General features: G+C 35.5%; 1 protein-coding gene across 1 annotated transcript; it reads right to left on the bottom strand.

Annotated features, from left to right (window-relative positions):
* Positions 1-12,904: 12,904 nt before the first annotated feature.
* LOC131615000 (uncharacterized) lies at positions 12,905-14,746 on the bottom strand. Its single transcript, XM_058886521.1, has 2 exons — positions 13,042-14,746; positions 12,905-12,963 (listed from the first exon to the last, which is right to left on the bottom strand). Exons 1-2 carry the CDS (start codon positions 14,744-14,746, stop codon positions 12,905-12,907), a joined length of 1,764 nt encoding a protein of 587 aa, XP_058742504.1.
* Positions 14,747-15,888: the final 1,142 nt, after the last annotated feature.

Below are 15,888 nucleotides of genomic sequence, written 5' to 3'. Positions count from 1 at the left end.
TTACAAATTTTGAATGGATTTTATAGATAAGCAACTTGTTCAGCTTGACCAGCTGAGATAGATGGATCAGAACTTAATTCCTTGAACCTATACTTGTCTTGTCCTCACTCCTCAACCAAGATATTTGAACCCGGCTATATTCATATTTTTCATTCGTAGTTTTCATTCATTCTTTTAATGGTTTCATATATTCAGCTACTTTGGCAGTTATGTTTCATGCACATGAGATGATTAGCCGGACCATATTGGTGAAGTACTAAATTCATCAAAACAAAATTATGGAATATACATTTAATACCTATCTGAATAATTTTTATGTTGCTATAGTACCAATTACTCGGTGGAATTAAATTCATTGTGTACTATTAATAATTATCCGATTGTCCTTTTCATATTCTACGAATCTAGGATGCAATGCAAATTCTCATCCTTAAACTAACACTCTAATATGTTATTATTGGTTGTTTATTTTAATACACTTATTATTATTATTATTATTATTATTATTATTATTATTATTATTATTATTTTTATTATTATTATTATTATTATTATTATTATTATTATTATAGGCTAACAAGTGCTCCGAGTTTCTTTATTATTATTATTATTATTATTATTATTATTATTGTGTTTTTTAGAATGAACCAGCAAGTAAATGGTTCAATGGTGGACCACAACTGATAGCCGTTGGATTGTATTTTTTACTACTGGTTATGATGAATCGTTACACACCAAATTATATTTGAGAATTTCTTTGGAGATCTCCTATGGAAAGAACCTCCAGCGAAATATCAAAAATACCTCTACTTCAAAAATGTAATTTCGAAGTAGTTTTTTTTTTTCAAATTTTTTCTAAAGTTCGGAAATACGCTTATGAAAACATCAAATGAGGGTGTTTTTAAAGATGCATTTCCGAAAACACTTTTTTCACATTTTTGGATCATTTCGGAGATACATCTCCAAAATATGCAGAAATTGTTTTATTTTTGTGTTTTTCTAAACAACGTTTGGTCCCGTATTTTTAATTAAACGAAAACACTTGCCGTAAACAGTGCTTGATATAAATTAAATATAACTCGAATAAAATAAGCGACATATCAGTATAAAATACTAATATTATATATATAAGTCGAATAAAATACTAATAGTGTGCAAAAATATACGTAAATGTCAAGAAATACAAACCGAATACAATAAAGTCCAATAAAAATAAACCGGAACCCCTACTGAGTATGCCTAATCCTAACGCCCTGAGACCTCATCTGCCTGGTATGTGTTGTCGCACCGCCCGCGTCACCGACCATCCTCTCCACGACTGCAACCGCCTCTGGACCTCCATGTGCGATGATACCTCGGTCCAATGCGTCCCGCCCAAGCATCTCTATTCGTTGGCATATCGGTAGGAGATAAGTGGCATGGTCATCCTCAGCCTACTAGTTCTCTAAGATCTCATCATATGTTGGCCTAGGAGCTCCGGGAGCGTCGGGTGTCATCAGAGGATGTGACACCCGATAGAACCATGTCAAGTACCCCTTGTAATACGGTGGGAGAACTAACTTTTTTGAAATGTTGTGGATAGCAAGAGTCGCCATCGACTTTTATTTTATCCAATTGGAATGACTAAAAGAACAGAAAAACTCTTTTTAAAAGACTTTGAGTTCGGGGGGTAGGTTATACAAAGGGAAGGTGCAAGCACCCTTTGTATCCATGAGCTCTTAATTGCTTAGGTCACTTTATTTTCAAGATGTTTGAAGTGTAGTATGTGATTAGAAAAGATTTGAATAAGAACTTTAGCTTGTAAATAAGTGTAGTCTTTTTGAGAAAATTTCTTTGAAAAGAAGTGGGAAAAGATTTGAATTTTGAATTTGAATTTGAATAGAGCAAGCAATCAAGAGCCCCTACCCTAAGTTAGAAAAAAATTTCTTTTAGCTTTTCAGTTTGAAAAGGCTATCCATACCATAAGAGGGTAGGAAGTCCTTTCATTGAATGTAAAGGGTCATCGAGAAACATTGTTCGCCATAAAACTGTCCCTACCATTAAGAGGAAAGTAGTCTTTAGAAAAGGATATAATAGTCATTAATCTTTTTAGGCAACAGGCGAGGATACCTTAGCAATTGGGACAATCATCTTATTTCTGAGGCAACATCGAGGGACAAAATCTTATGATAATTTCAATGAATTAAGGCAGCATTTGCTTTAGGTATCCTCGGAAATCGAGGGACTTGACTATTTTTCATCGAAAGGCAACAGGCAACAAGGCAACAAAAGAGGTTACCCTAAAGGTGTGTGTATGCAACAATCAAGTGATTCAGTTCGGATATTTTATCTTATAATTTAGGCAAACTAATTTATTAGCAGGCTTGTCACTCCCTAGATTACTAACCACGCAGTTAATATAAGCAAAATTAAAGGCAGAAATTAAAAGTCCTACGCTATAACAAGGCTTCGGGGAGAGGGAATTACAAACCAAAAACCAGGGGAAAGGCAGAAATAAAATGCAGAAATTAAAGGCAGAAATATAAACCCTACAACTATTATAAGAAAACTTATTGCGACTTATACATATTTTCTAATATTTAAATGACAGAAAAATAAATAAAAGGCATGCGACAATCACAGAATAGGGGATGAGAAGAGAAGATCGTAAATAAGAAATTTAAGGTTTGAAGGTAAAATGATAAATCTAACAGTTAAAAACCTAAAGGTTAAAACCCAAATAACAACATTCACCTGAGGGAGAAAACCTAGCGGACAAAAATCTAACGAAGTTAATGGACAAACCCTACCTCTTGGTTATAAACCTAAGTTCTTTAATTAATTAAAATTATTTATTTAATTTCTAATTAATTAAAAGTATTTAACTAATTTCTTAACTAAACCTAATTAAATATAATAAATTAAAACTAAGTAAGAAAACATTAGTTAATAAACCCTAATCCTAAAACATTAATCCTAATTTTAGCTAATTAGAGTTAATTAAATTGTTTTAAGGTTAGAAAAAAAACAAAATAGTTAAGAGAGTAGAAATAAGAAAAATATGAAATGGAGAAAAAAAACCAAAGTTGTTGGATCTGGTACGGTCACCCTCTGATGGTGCACCATGGAGCTGCGCTTTGAGGTCTTCAGATCTTAATTGATGGAGATCTGACAGCGCGGATGGGATTGGTGTACCGTACGTATGCGCTAGCCTGTAGCGCTGGACCTGAAAGTGACATAACATTTAAATGGGAAAAAGGAAAAGACTTGTGCCCCGCCTAGGGTTCGAACACAAGTCCCATGGGTTACCTGCCTCATCCTTTTCCAATTGGGTTGTACGATTAATTTGATAAATAAACAAATGGATTTAAAGAAATACTAAAAGTGTGGAAAGTCAAAGAAACCACCAGCCTGGGCCCCACAGACGCGCACACCACCAATCAAAGAAGGAGAGAGAGGCCCAAATTCTTGACCAACCAATGAGAGCTCTACACACGTGGTCAATTAGTCTTCAACACTATTCATCATCCCCTACAAAAACTCTGCTACGGAACTGCTTCAATCTTGCTGCGGATATTTCATAGCAACTTCTGGAAATTTCAAACTCTAAAATAACACGTTAACATAAATTAAATAATGTCCAGATCCTCTAATTAGGACATTAAAAACTCAACGGTGGTGTCCGTTTCCCCTAAAAGTACCTGCAAATGTGAATACGAAACACAAGAAAGCTTATGCCCTAACAATGGCAATTGCTCGTTTACGCGTCAAAACCCGTGAATAAAGGTTCAAAACTATTCCAAACAACACATAGAACATGTATGAATGAACAAAATTGATTCAAATGGTATACTTTAAGAGATTCGAATCCAAGAATGGAGCAAACCGTGAGTGAATAGTATGACACTTTTCCACGTACTCTAAGCTCAAATTCTTGGTAGGATCGACTCTTGGAGTCCTCAAGAGTGTGATGGAAAGGTTGGAATTGATTGAGGATAGCTGCAATAAAGAATACAAATTTCCAACCTTTTCTTCAATATTTTGCACTTATGAATCCTAATATTTTCCACCAATTTTTCGTCCTTTGAAGCTGGAAGTATTATGCTTGTATAGAGGAAGAAATTAGGGCAACAAAATTGCATTGAATCTTGATGAATCAAAGATTTGCAATTTGAAAATTTTGATTTGAAAATCTTACTAAATATGCCCAATCTCAATCTTTTATCACTAATACCATATTGCACGAAATTGGCTAGAATATATGGTGTTTACTTGATTGAGTTTGATTGGAAATCAAATTCAAATCAAATCTCTTCCATATTTCTTTGAATATTTGATTTAAATCACTTTTTAAATGAATAAAAAATAATATTAAATCAAATAAATCTTATAAATTCGTGGCATGTGGATTGGATATCTTTGATGACTTGGGGAACAAGATTGGGTCATAAAAAGTTGGGCCCTTTTGCAAAGAAATCCATTTTGAACCACTTTTACTTCACATTTTTCTTTCAAAATTGTCCAAATTTGACAAGACATATCTCCCTCAATTTTTAAGATATGGAAGAGTTATAGGTTTTTTTGGAAAGCCCAAGATGTCCTCTACAAGCCACTTTGGAACACAATTCTCATTTGGAGATTTTATCTTGATGATATGGCTCCTGACAAAAAAACAACTTTTTGCGATCTTCTAGAAGGACCTGTAATGTTTTGGCTCATATCTCCCAATGAAGCATTTTTAGCCTTAGCATGTGAGAGGAAAAGTTGTATAGAATTCAATTCCCTTGAAAATGAGCTTTGAATGGAAAATTTCTGATGTTCCATGTGGAAGTTATGGCTGGTCAAAGTTTAGTTGACTTTTAAGTCAAAAGCCCTAATTTAGGAACTTCGAGTTTTGTTGATTTCTGAACTTTTCTTGATAAATCATGATCAACCCTTGATCAAATGATGAATATTACTTCAAAACATTGATTTTGACGAAATATCAAAAGTTTTGACTGTACTTTAACCACAGTTGACTTTTAGGTCAAACTAGTCGACTGTTGACCATTTGAGCTGTTTTGCGAATCAAAGCTTGAAATATAGTGGGAAAATTTTGGGGTATGACATCTGCCCCTGTTCAATCTTCTTAAACCTGAAGATGTTGATTGGCCTGTGTTCCTGTCGGAATCTGAAGGTGGAAGAGGATTGAACATTATAATACCCAGAAATTTGTGCTTGCTGGTGTAGAAGATGTTATCATCGGGGATGGACTTAAATATGCCATCTGGATATTGACAGAGTGTTAGTCGGGGATGGGCTTAAAGATGCTATCCAACTGTTTGACAAGATGTTTGTCTAAAGCATACGCTTTTCAAGCCGGATCGTATGCATTGATCGTATCTGAAGGGAGATGAAGTAATGTCTTGCATAAGATTACCCGGAGAGGTTCCTGAATAGGGTATATCAATGACTGATGTAAATAAGATTAGGCTTTAAACAAAGCTCGGGAAGAAATGTATTAGAGATGACTAACTAAAAAGCTCCCTAAAAGGGCAAGATTACCTAGAAAGGTTCCCAGAAAGGATGATAAACGTCTTAGAGAAGACTACCTAGAAAGGTTCCTAGAAATGATATGAAACGTCTTAAACAAGACTAACCTAGAAATGTTCCTAGAAAGGATATGATATGTATTAAACAAGACTAACCTAGAAAGGCTCCTAGAAAGGATAGTAAAAGTCTTAGAGAAGACTACCTAGAAAGGTTCCTAGAAAGGATGAGGAATGTCTTGAACAAGACTAACCTAGAAAGGCTCCTAGAAAGGATGAGAAGTTCTTTGATTGTTTCTGAATAATCTTTGAAGAAATACCCGGAATGAAGCATCAGAAATGTATTTGTCTTGAATAAATGTTAAGATTGAATCATTGATACGATTGTCTTTGCATCATACTTGGATGATAATGTTCTTTTGATTATGAAGTGACCTGAAAAGACGAAATTAGTTTTATGCAATATCATGATGCATGTAATAAATGAGAATGCTGAATGTTATGTATGTATTATGAATAATGCAGGGATGGACTATATATGATAAGTGCCAAAATATACTTATTTTGTGTATGTAAATAGTGGCACTTATCGATACTTTTGTTAATACCGTTTGAATAATTCCCCGTTTTGTGTATAAATACGTATACTTTGTGAATAATTGTATTTTCATATACTTTTATACCATTTGATAGTTTTTCCTTTGTTTTTATAGGTATTCATGCTTATTGGAGCCTTAAGGAATAAAGTGTCAAAGGCACGACTTCGATTTCGCAGTTTTGGTGCAAGCCCGCTTAGCCACCAACGAGAGGACTTCCATAGACTCAAAATAAGGATGACCAAAATCATCATTTTGGTTTCCACTCATTCATTATTGGATAGAGCATTGAATAAGCTTTCCAACGCTTCGAACCGGGCGCAATTCGGAGTTACGGTTCTCGAGTTATGGCGAAAACAAAATCTGATTTTTAGCAGACTCCGCTAAGCGGAGGGGGGTCCGCTGAGCGGAGCTCCAGCGGAGCAAATCAGCGTCTGAATGCAATTTTGAGTCCGCTGAGCGGAGGGGGTCCGCTAAGCGGGCCTGCTAAGACAGCAACTCGTTAAAAGGGGCAAAAATCACATTTTTAGGTTATGGATTGGGTATTTTTGAGTCCCAACACCATCAACTTCATTCTTAGATCAAAATTAGCTTAGAAAACAACTTCGGAAGTTGCATAAGGATGATCGAGGGTGGATTGAGCATCGAACGGAGCTGACAAACCGAGAGATTTTCGGTTCATTTCTCTTCTTCTCTGTGTATTTCTCTTTGGTTGGGTTTTGTTTGTATATTTACTTGAATCTTATGTATATTTACCGATTATAATGTTATGTTTAACTTGATTTACAAATCGGTGTTGATGTTATCTTGGATTTTTGCTCTATGCTGGGGATTTGGGTTGCTTTAGAGATAAACTTCTTGAATCCTTATCTAGGATGATAATCTGTTGGTTCTAAACTCTAGAGATAGATTTAGAGCTAGCATTCACTGTGGGTATCTGTACTCAATGCTTTCGTGTTTGAGCGGCGCGCGAGAGATCGCTGAAGCGAGAATACGGATGTTCTCGTGACTTCGCGTTAGAGATAACCTTAGTTGTGAGATGATCTCGTTTGTGCTCCAGAGATGGACGCTTATGTGAGAGATACGTGATGACATAGATGAGTATCGTAGGTTAAGTATAACGGGTTGGTAAGTGTATGTTTGTGAAGAGTGAATATATTTACAGTCCTGATAAGTTATTTCTCTTCTAAGAATGTGTTTATTCTTTTCCTGTCGATATCTTTGTTTACTTTTTGCTCATTCAAACCCAAGCTTGAAACCGTAGAAACTGTTGAATGGCATCTCTCCATCTCTGTGGACGATAATTCCCGGATCAATATTTCCAAATCTTGTTTGTTGCTTGCCCTATACTGCATTCAACAATATAGTCGAAGCATATTAGTAGATTTGTATAGCAACTGTTTGTTGAGAAAATACATCTTTGTGTGTTACTGGAGATGATGACAAGAGGATTGAGAATTCCTGTCTTCCATTCGAGGATATCCAGTTGGGGATTTTTTTTATCTTTGCTTGGGGATGAAAGTAATTTAAGTGATCTGACCCTGATGTATCCCAAGGACAAGAGAAAATAATAGTCTTCTGATATACTATCTGACTAGATTTCTGAGCGTCTGTTAGAAAGCATAGGATAAGTATTTCTAGTATCGTCTCCTCAGGGATTGATGCGATATTATCGCCGTTCTACATGTTAGTGTATTTTGAGTTAAGTTTTCGCACCTCTCTTTTCAAAGACTAAGGCTACGCTTTTAAGCTAAATTTCTTAAACTTCTTTTCAAAACAAAAAAAAAATGAGCTAAGCAAATTAAGAGCCCGTAGACAACTACGGATGAAAATGGTGCTTACACCTTCCCTTTTCATAATCTACCCCCCAAGCCCATTTTTCTTAAAAAGGTCTTTTTTTGTTCTTTTTTCCCTTATGAGTTATTGGATAAAATAAAAGCTGGTGGCAACTCATGCTCACCGTAACATGGTTTGCTAAAATATAAAGTCAGTTCTCCCACCGAGTTACACCCCCCTTTCTAAGTGTTTTTCTATCCTTCAGATTAAACCCCATAATTAACCCACACAACCATAAATACTGGTTGAGCCGAACTTAAGGATTTACAACTCACAAATTAGTTGGCCAATAATATGTCGAGTCACTATGTATAAAAGAACTTGAGAAACCATTATATATGTTGAGATTAATAGAATTCTATTTCAGTTACATGAATTTTGAGGTTAGAAGTTTTACAACATACAACATAGATAAAATTGTGGACCAATGAATTTGACAAAAACAACATGGTTTTGTAATTTTGTTGAAACTCCGAAAAATAACTTCACCCAAAATCATAGTGAATCTTGCTTATCCCTCGGCTGGGAGCTCTATTTAGAGCTGTTAGAGCCATAGTCAATGTCATTAATGAAGGGATCTTGGATTCTCTCCATAATGAACAAACTGATGTAACTACCGTCGTCTGGCTCTTAAAGAGTCGTAACTTCCATAACGATGGAAGCTCTTTATGAGTGGGTGGCATTTATGACTGGCTTGGGGAGAACGGTTAAGAGCCTACTTGTGACATTATTCACTGCCCTAGAGAGCCGTCTTTTACTGGGTAAAGGACCACACCCGAGTTTAGAGTCAACCCTAGTCACATGCTCATGTCGGGTTGGTCCGAATTTTTGGTGTCGCACTAGCCGTTGTCATGTAACCATCATTTCCTTCAGGTACCGACTTGCTTGGTCGGGGTAAACATTCCAAATATGTACAAAAGTCATTAGCACTTTAATAAGTAAGCGTCAGCCCAATGTGTCAAAAAGTATACAAATATCAATCTTGATTGCAAGATTATCATTGTAGTTTTTATGATGTAACATGTTGATATCCTCATATTTGAGACACATACAATCTCTAATTTATCTCTGATGGATGAAACCCCTTTGTTAGATGAAACTATAGATTGAAGAATTTGCGCCAACCTATCGGCAAACACTTTGGATATGATTTTGAATGTGAAATTTTCCATTGCAGTTGGACTAATTGTCTTTAATCTGATTAATTTTCCATCAAACTTTTTTTACAATTTTTCTTTCAAATCAAACATTTAAAAACTCCAATTTTACTTTGAATGGCACTTTAATCATTTTGTCAAGATAAAACAATCTATGTGGATACAAATTTATTTTATTACTCCAATAACATTAGTACACTTGCCAAAAGTATATCTGACTTTAGATCCGACCATCGTTGGAGGATTTGGAGATCAGAGACTTGGAAATTCTAGAAATTAGATTTTATCTACTATCATAATAGACCGAGGATTGTGAATCTTAAGTTTGATCTTAGGAACTATGATCTGATATGTTGAGAGTTTTGAATCAATGAATCAAAGTGAAACTATAATATTATGGAAAACGCGGGATTCAAAAGTCGATTTCCATGAACTGCACCACTGTTCTGTTATGGAACTAGAATTAATCGAAGGATGGAGGTTACGGTATACTACGGTGTGAAATTCTGGTATGACAGAACCCGAATGTCGTATATGATGTCGAGACATCTGGTATGTTATAAAAGCTGCAATGGTAGGATAGGATGCTCTTCAATTTTGGTTCGACGCTAGTATGCTAAACAATCATAAGAATACTGGAACCATTTATGCATAATGATAGCTCGGTTATCACAAACATATTTTGATCTGGGGTGGTTCTGTAAAAGCACAAGCTTTGGAAGTATTTCCCTGATGTCATATTAGATGTTACAACATCTTATACCAGATTAATAAGCCAGTGCAGAAAATAAACAACACGCATAATTGTTTACCCAGTTCGGTATACAACAATACCTACTCTTGGGGCTACCAATCCATGAATGAGATTCACTATCAGTAGTCTTAATTTGAAGTTGAACTTCTCCATTCACAACTTCTCACTTAAACCCTACCCAATGCAATCTCTACCTAGGTTCTTCATAGATATGGAAAATCTCCATTCCACTCGCTATCACCTCAATAATGTTGTACAGTCTTCCTACCCAAGGATTTGTACCCACGAACTTGGATCCTAGATTGAAATCACAATTCAACCACAATTCTAAATGCCTATAATGGAGTTGCTTACAAGTTTTCTCCAAGAATAAAAATGCACTCATTGCTTCACGGCTTCTGAGTGAGTAAAATAAACCTCTTGCCTACAGGTTTCGAGGTACAAATCAGTGACCATTTTACAATTCTGGTGGTTCACTTACATGGCTAACCCTAAAGGCTACATCTTTCTAAAACCGGCTAGCTCCTCAAACTAGGTTACAAAGCTTCCTATTTATAACTTATTCCCAACTTGACTTGGGCCTTCAATCACAACCTTGTTTACTGTTACAAATCAGTAGAAAACTTCTGCTAAAAGAAAGGTCTTCAATCATAAGTTTCCTAATTTATCTCCATAATTAGAAACTACATAATCTTCAAAATTCTGACTTGATTCTTTTGACCTTTAAACCTGCGCCACATAGGATTGCATAATATTCCATAGAATATTCTGCATCAGTTGAGTACATACTGAATCTTCATATTCCAGCTCAGCAGGTGCAATGTCATGAGTTTCTGCATATGACATCTCATAAGACATGTTTTCACAGAACGTGTCTTAACATTCCATAGAACATCTAGTTGTTGTACCTGTTTTTTACCTGTTTATATTTGCAAATTCTATACATCCTATTACATATTGCTGCTACTACATTTTAGCCAAACATAAATTCCAATCACATAATTCAAATAATCAACACGGTGTATTTGAGCTTCTATTGCGGTGGAGAGGGGGTTAACTTACAAAATTAGCACTTCAACACCCAAATTAATATATGAATTCGATGAATGAATAAAGTTTGAATTTGAAATAGTGTACCCGAAATTGGCGTGTGTGCTCTTTATATAATGGAGTGCCTATAAAAAACCATTATTCTCTAGATGTGGGATGCGGGGAACAATTGAATGTATTCTGATCTTGGATCTCCTTTGTTCTTTCCCAGGGTAATCCCTACATAACGAGCGATTTATTGTCTTCTCTGAACTACGGCTGATGGTTGTTCCGACCAGCCCATAACAGTTTTGAAAAGGAAAAAATACTCAAACATCTCACTCATTCAAAAACAAGTGAGTGTAAAAACTATGAAGGCGTTCAAGAATTCTTAACTAAAAACATAGATAAATGATGTGATATGTTGTGACTAGGAGCACCAAGAAAGGTTTGGAATATATTGTGAGCTAATGATTAAACCCCATAATTAACCCACACAACCAAAAAAAACTGGTTGAGTCGGACTTAACGATTTACAACTCAATAACAAACTAGTTGGCCAATAATATGTCGAGTCGCTATGTATAAGAGAACTTGAGAAACCACTGTATATGTTGAGATTAATAGAATTCTATTTCAGTTACATGAATTTTGAGATTAGAAGTTTTACAATATACAACATAGACAAAATTGTGGACCAATGAATTTGGCAAAAACAACATGGTTTTGTAATTTTGTTAAAACTCCAAAAAAAATAACTTCACCCGAAATCATAGTGAATTACTGTTTCTGTCAATCTCTTTGTTAGTTAGAACTTAGAAGAAAAATTTATTGCTTAGAGCCTCAGATAAATTTATGAAGACGCTTCAGGCGTGCATGAAACACAAAAACCTAAAGGCACATCATGAACTTAAGTTTGAGTAAATAAGTATTGCTAACACTTATTATATCTAGATTATTTAATTGATTGAAACAATAAATAACTAAATAAACACACAATTAAAAACAACTACTATCCTAAGCAAAATGTCACAGCCTAGATAGTATACGTTTCAGTCCAGAATGTGACTTTATGGCAACGGCCTACCACAACATTATTACAGCATAATGTTGAAGAATAGAAAAGACCACCATCTCCATACAAACCAAAATATTCTGCATTGCTTCCTCGGTGTGCTCCTCCGCGTCTAACTTCAAATGACGAGATTGAATGACACAAACTGCTGCAAATGCGCCCAGCACCATTCCCTGTGTGAGGCCGAAGAAAATAAATGAATGAATGTATCTATTTTAAGCACAAAATTATGAAGCCAATATAGAAATACCTAACTGACATATCTAGTAATGTAAACACCCTACCATCAGAAATATCCAAATAGAACGTAACTAGTATGATACCAAACATTAAAATTCTAAAATATTGAGTTTAACATTTGAGACATAAAGCACTTCGTTAGAACAACAACAACGTAAAACATTTCATTACACTAAAAGAGTTCTAAATAACTCAAAAAACAGTTACAGTTTTGGCTTTACAATACTAGCAGAGAGCATCGGCAGTCTAAAAAGATTGTCATCCTTAGTCTCAAAATATAAAAAGATATACCCAAATACATACCAAACTGCCATATACGAAAATGTAAACACTCTGCCATTAGAATACCCAAATACATACCAAATACCAAAATTCAAACATTTGAGACATTAAGAATATACTTCATTACACTAAGAAAATTCCCAATATCATTAATTTACATGTGATTAATTCAATTTCCTCTCTATTAATAGCATAACACTTGCATGCTCTAGCTAGTAATCCATGCCCAAAAAAAACTATGTGCAAAAAACCTTTGAACAAACAAAACAGTTAAAAAAATAAACAAAAACAGCGACTGTTGTACAGATCAAATGACCCCATAACTTGACATAAAAAAAAAAAAAAAACAAACAAATTCTCATAGAAGTGTGGCCCAGTCATCAAGTAAATACAAAAACAAAGACATCTTACATTTTAGAGTTCAAACTTCAGCAAACAACGCATCCTCGACGCAAGAAGAGTTTCCTCTCACTTTCACTGAAATGGATATGAGGTGGGGCAGTTATCTTTCTCAATGATGGACTTGAAAATAGCACCGAAGCAGCAACATTTGTATGCACTTTCGAACAGTATCTCAAATGGATCTCTCTCAGTTGTGTGCATTTTTCTACAACATGTTTCACTCCCTTCTCTGTGCATACGTAACAACTATTTAAGAACAATTGCAAAAGCCCACAACAATTATTTGAGATTGAATAGAGTGTTTCATCATCGGCTTTTGAACCTGATAAGTTCAAAACCTTAAGCTTGGGAAGTTCATAGTTCATTCCAAGTAGCTTCAACCATGAAGATGATAAATTCAAATGGCTTATCTTACGGCATGTCCTTAATACATGAACAATACCTTCATCAGATATTTTGATGCAAGAGTTCAAGTCAAGCCGGTGGAGATTGGGAAAAGCAGAAGCAAACATTTTGATGCTTTCATCACCTAACCATAAATGGTTAGACATGTTGAGAGACTGTAATTGAGGGTATACTCCAAAATCCATCAAATAGTCATAATTCTGAATACTCTTAACCGCAATACCTATCATTATGATCTGACTAAGTGAAGGACATTTCCTAACTAGTACAAACAAGGATGACTCTGTGACCATGCGACATAAACTAAGGTTTACAGAAACCAAACCAACAAGATATAAAGACAAGTCCACAACATGAAGATCATTCAAAAACTCGGTGAACTGAAGATCCAAATATTGGATAGATTGACATTTGGATAACAAAGTAAATAGTCCAGTATAAGTATATCCTTTGCAATAACCGATGCCAATCCTCTTCAAAGGAAGACCTTCCATTGCAATAGAGGTGAGCAGTGCATCCGAAATAGTAGAAAATTTCATATCAATATAAGTCAACCCCTTCAAACTCAACAACGAGTTGATGACTTGTGCAGCACGGAACAGGGGAAGGGATAAATACCTCAATGTTGATTGTTTCTCACTGAGAGCAGAAGCAACTCCTTCTTTGGTTATTTCATGACAGTGAGGCAAGATGACCTCTTGGAGAAGCTTACAGTTGTTAAACAAGTGAAAAATGGACTTGTCATTGATATATAAGTGGCTAGAGAGATTAATCTTGCGGAGTTTGGAAAGTGACAATGAAAGAGCCTCAACCCCATCAAGAAAGCTACTTTTATTGCAATGGTAATCCTTGATCTTTAAAATGGGGTCAGAGAGATCGAGTTCTTGGAGTAAAGGGAAACATTCTGCAACGAGGAACAAGTGGTTGCTTGTGAAGGAAGGTAAGTTGGAACAAATGAGAGAGGTTAGAGTTGTAATATTTTGGGAGAAAGCTCGCAAGCCATTAGCGGGAATAATGATGGTTTTGTGAGAGAGATTGAGTGATGTGAGTTTCAATGGAAAAAGAGAGATTTGACGGAGAAGTAGGTCGAGGTCTCCAGGGAAGTGAGTGAGATCGAGGGAGGTAAGATTTGTGAATCTATGGAAGAGGCGGGAGAGGAAAGGGAGTGTTGGATCGTACACAGTGAGAGACAATCGGAGACGGTTAGTGATGGAGAAGAATTGCTTAGAGACTACGGAGAGAGACTTCAGGTTACGATTATGATCATACTCGTCGTAATCATCACTGTCGATGATGGAGAACAAGTTCTTATCACAGAGGGACATAGACTTCAGGCAAGGATTATGATGATAGTCATCTTCACTGTCTTTGAGAAATGTGAATACATGTTCCCAGCAATCATCCGGTAAATATAAACATTCTGCGGAGATCACTTTCATTGTTTTACTTCTATTCCTTTCCATTGAGGCGTTTATCTCCGCCGATTTCAGGGTTTTACGTGTAAGATTCAACCTTTACTATTACTAATATTAATGCTGTGGTACTATGCATCTATAATAAAATATTTATCAAATCAAATTAGAATCAAATTTTAATGCGTATAAGGGAACGAAAAAATTTACTATTGAAATTTAAAATGATCCGTCTATAGTAACATATTTTTAAAAACTATTTTTTAAATATATTTAGTTATTAAATGTCACGTTAAATAATTAATTAATTATTTTTTAAGAAATTCTTCACACCCATTAATCATTGAAAATATCGTATCCCGCTCTTGGACCTCTCACCCACCATACGAATTGTCTAAAATTCTCTCATGCTTCCATAGATATGTATCTTCGGAAAGCACTTTTTATTTGTTAAACTTTGTTTTGTTTTGTACATGTACATATTATCTAACTCGATTTTATTTGTACCACAATGCAAATATTATGGCCGACCATCCAGACTGCATTATACATGGGAGGGCTGCACACCATGCATTCATGCGGTGTGAACGAATGCGTGTAGTATCACATGTGATTGATGGAGCTTCCGTTTCGGCTGATGTACCTGTTACACCCGTTCCAGTCGGGCATTCTTCATTTGTTCCAGCCGAGGGGTCTTCTCCATCCGTTCCAGCTGAGAGGCCTTCTCCATCTATAATATTTTAAAAATATGCAATTGAAAGTAAATGAGAGAGAAAGAGGACACAAGGAAGGATATGTTTATACAGTTCACCAATCGTCCTTGCTATTGTTACGTCTGCCCCCAATTTCAAAGGAATTGAGATAATCAATCTTACTTTGCAAAAATATTTTACAAGAGATATGTAGCAATCAAACCCTATGGTTGATGTTGATCATAACTCTTCCCTTGATCTTGATCTCAATCTAGTAACCCGATAATAGCAATTGATCCTATAGTTACCGCTACTCCTTCGACATAACTACTTTCTTCAAAGCTTTCACTCGGCTAAATCCAATTGTGAATTATCGTGATCTAAGACTTCCAAGCGATCCTCTGGTTACCGCTACTCCTTCGACAGAACCACCTTCTTCGAAGTTTTCACTCGGCTGAATCTGAATTGCGAAGTCTTGTGCAAAACCCTCTAACACCTTAT

This window comes from Vicia villosa, linkage group LG6 (genome assembly GCF_029867415.1).
Source record: "Vicia villosa cultivar HV-30 ecotype Madison, WI linkage group LG6, Vvil1.0, whole genome shotgun sequence".
In the NCBI taxonomy this organism is placed as follows: domain Eukaryota; kingdom Viridiplantae; phylum Streptophyta; class Magnoliopsida; order Fabales; family Fabaceae; genus Vicia; species Vicia villosa.
Note: the sequence above shows the minus strand (reverse complement) of the source record. Positions and strands in the feature narration are given on the sequence as shown.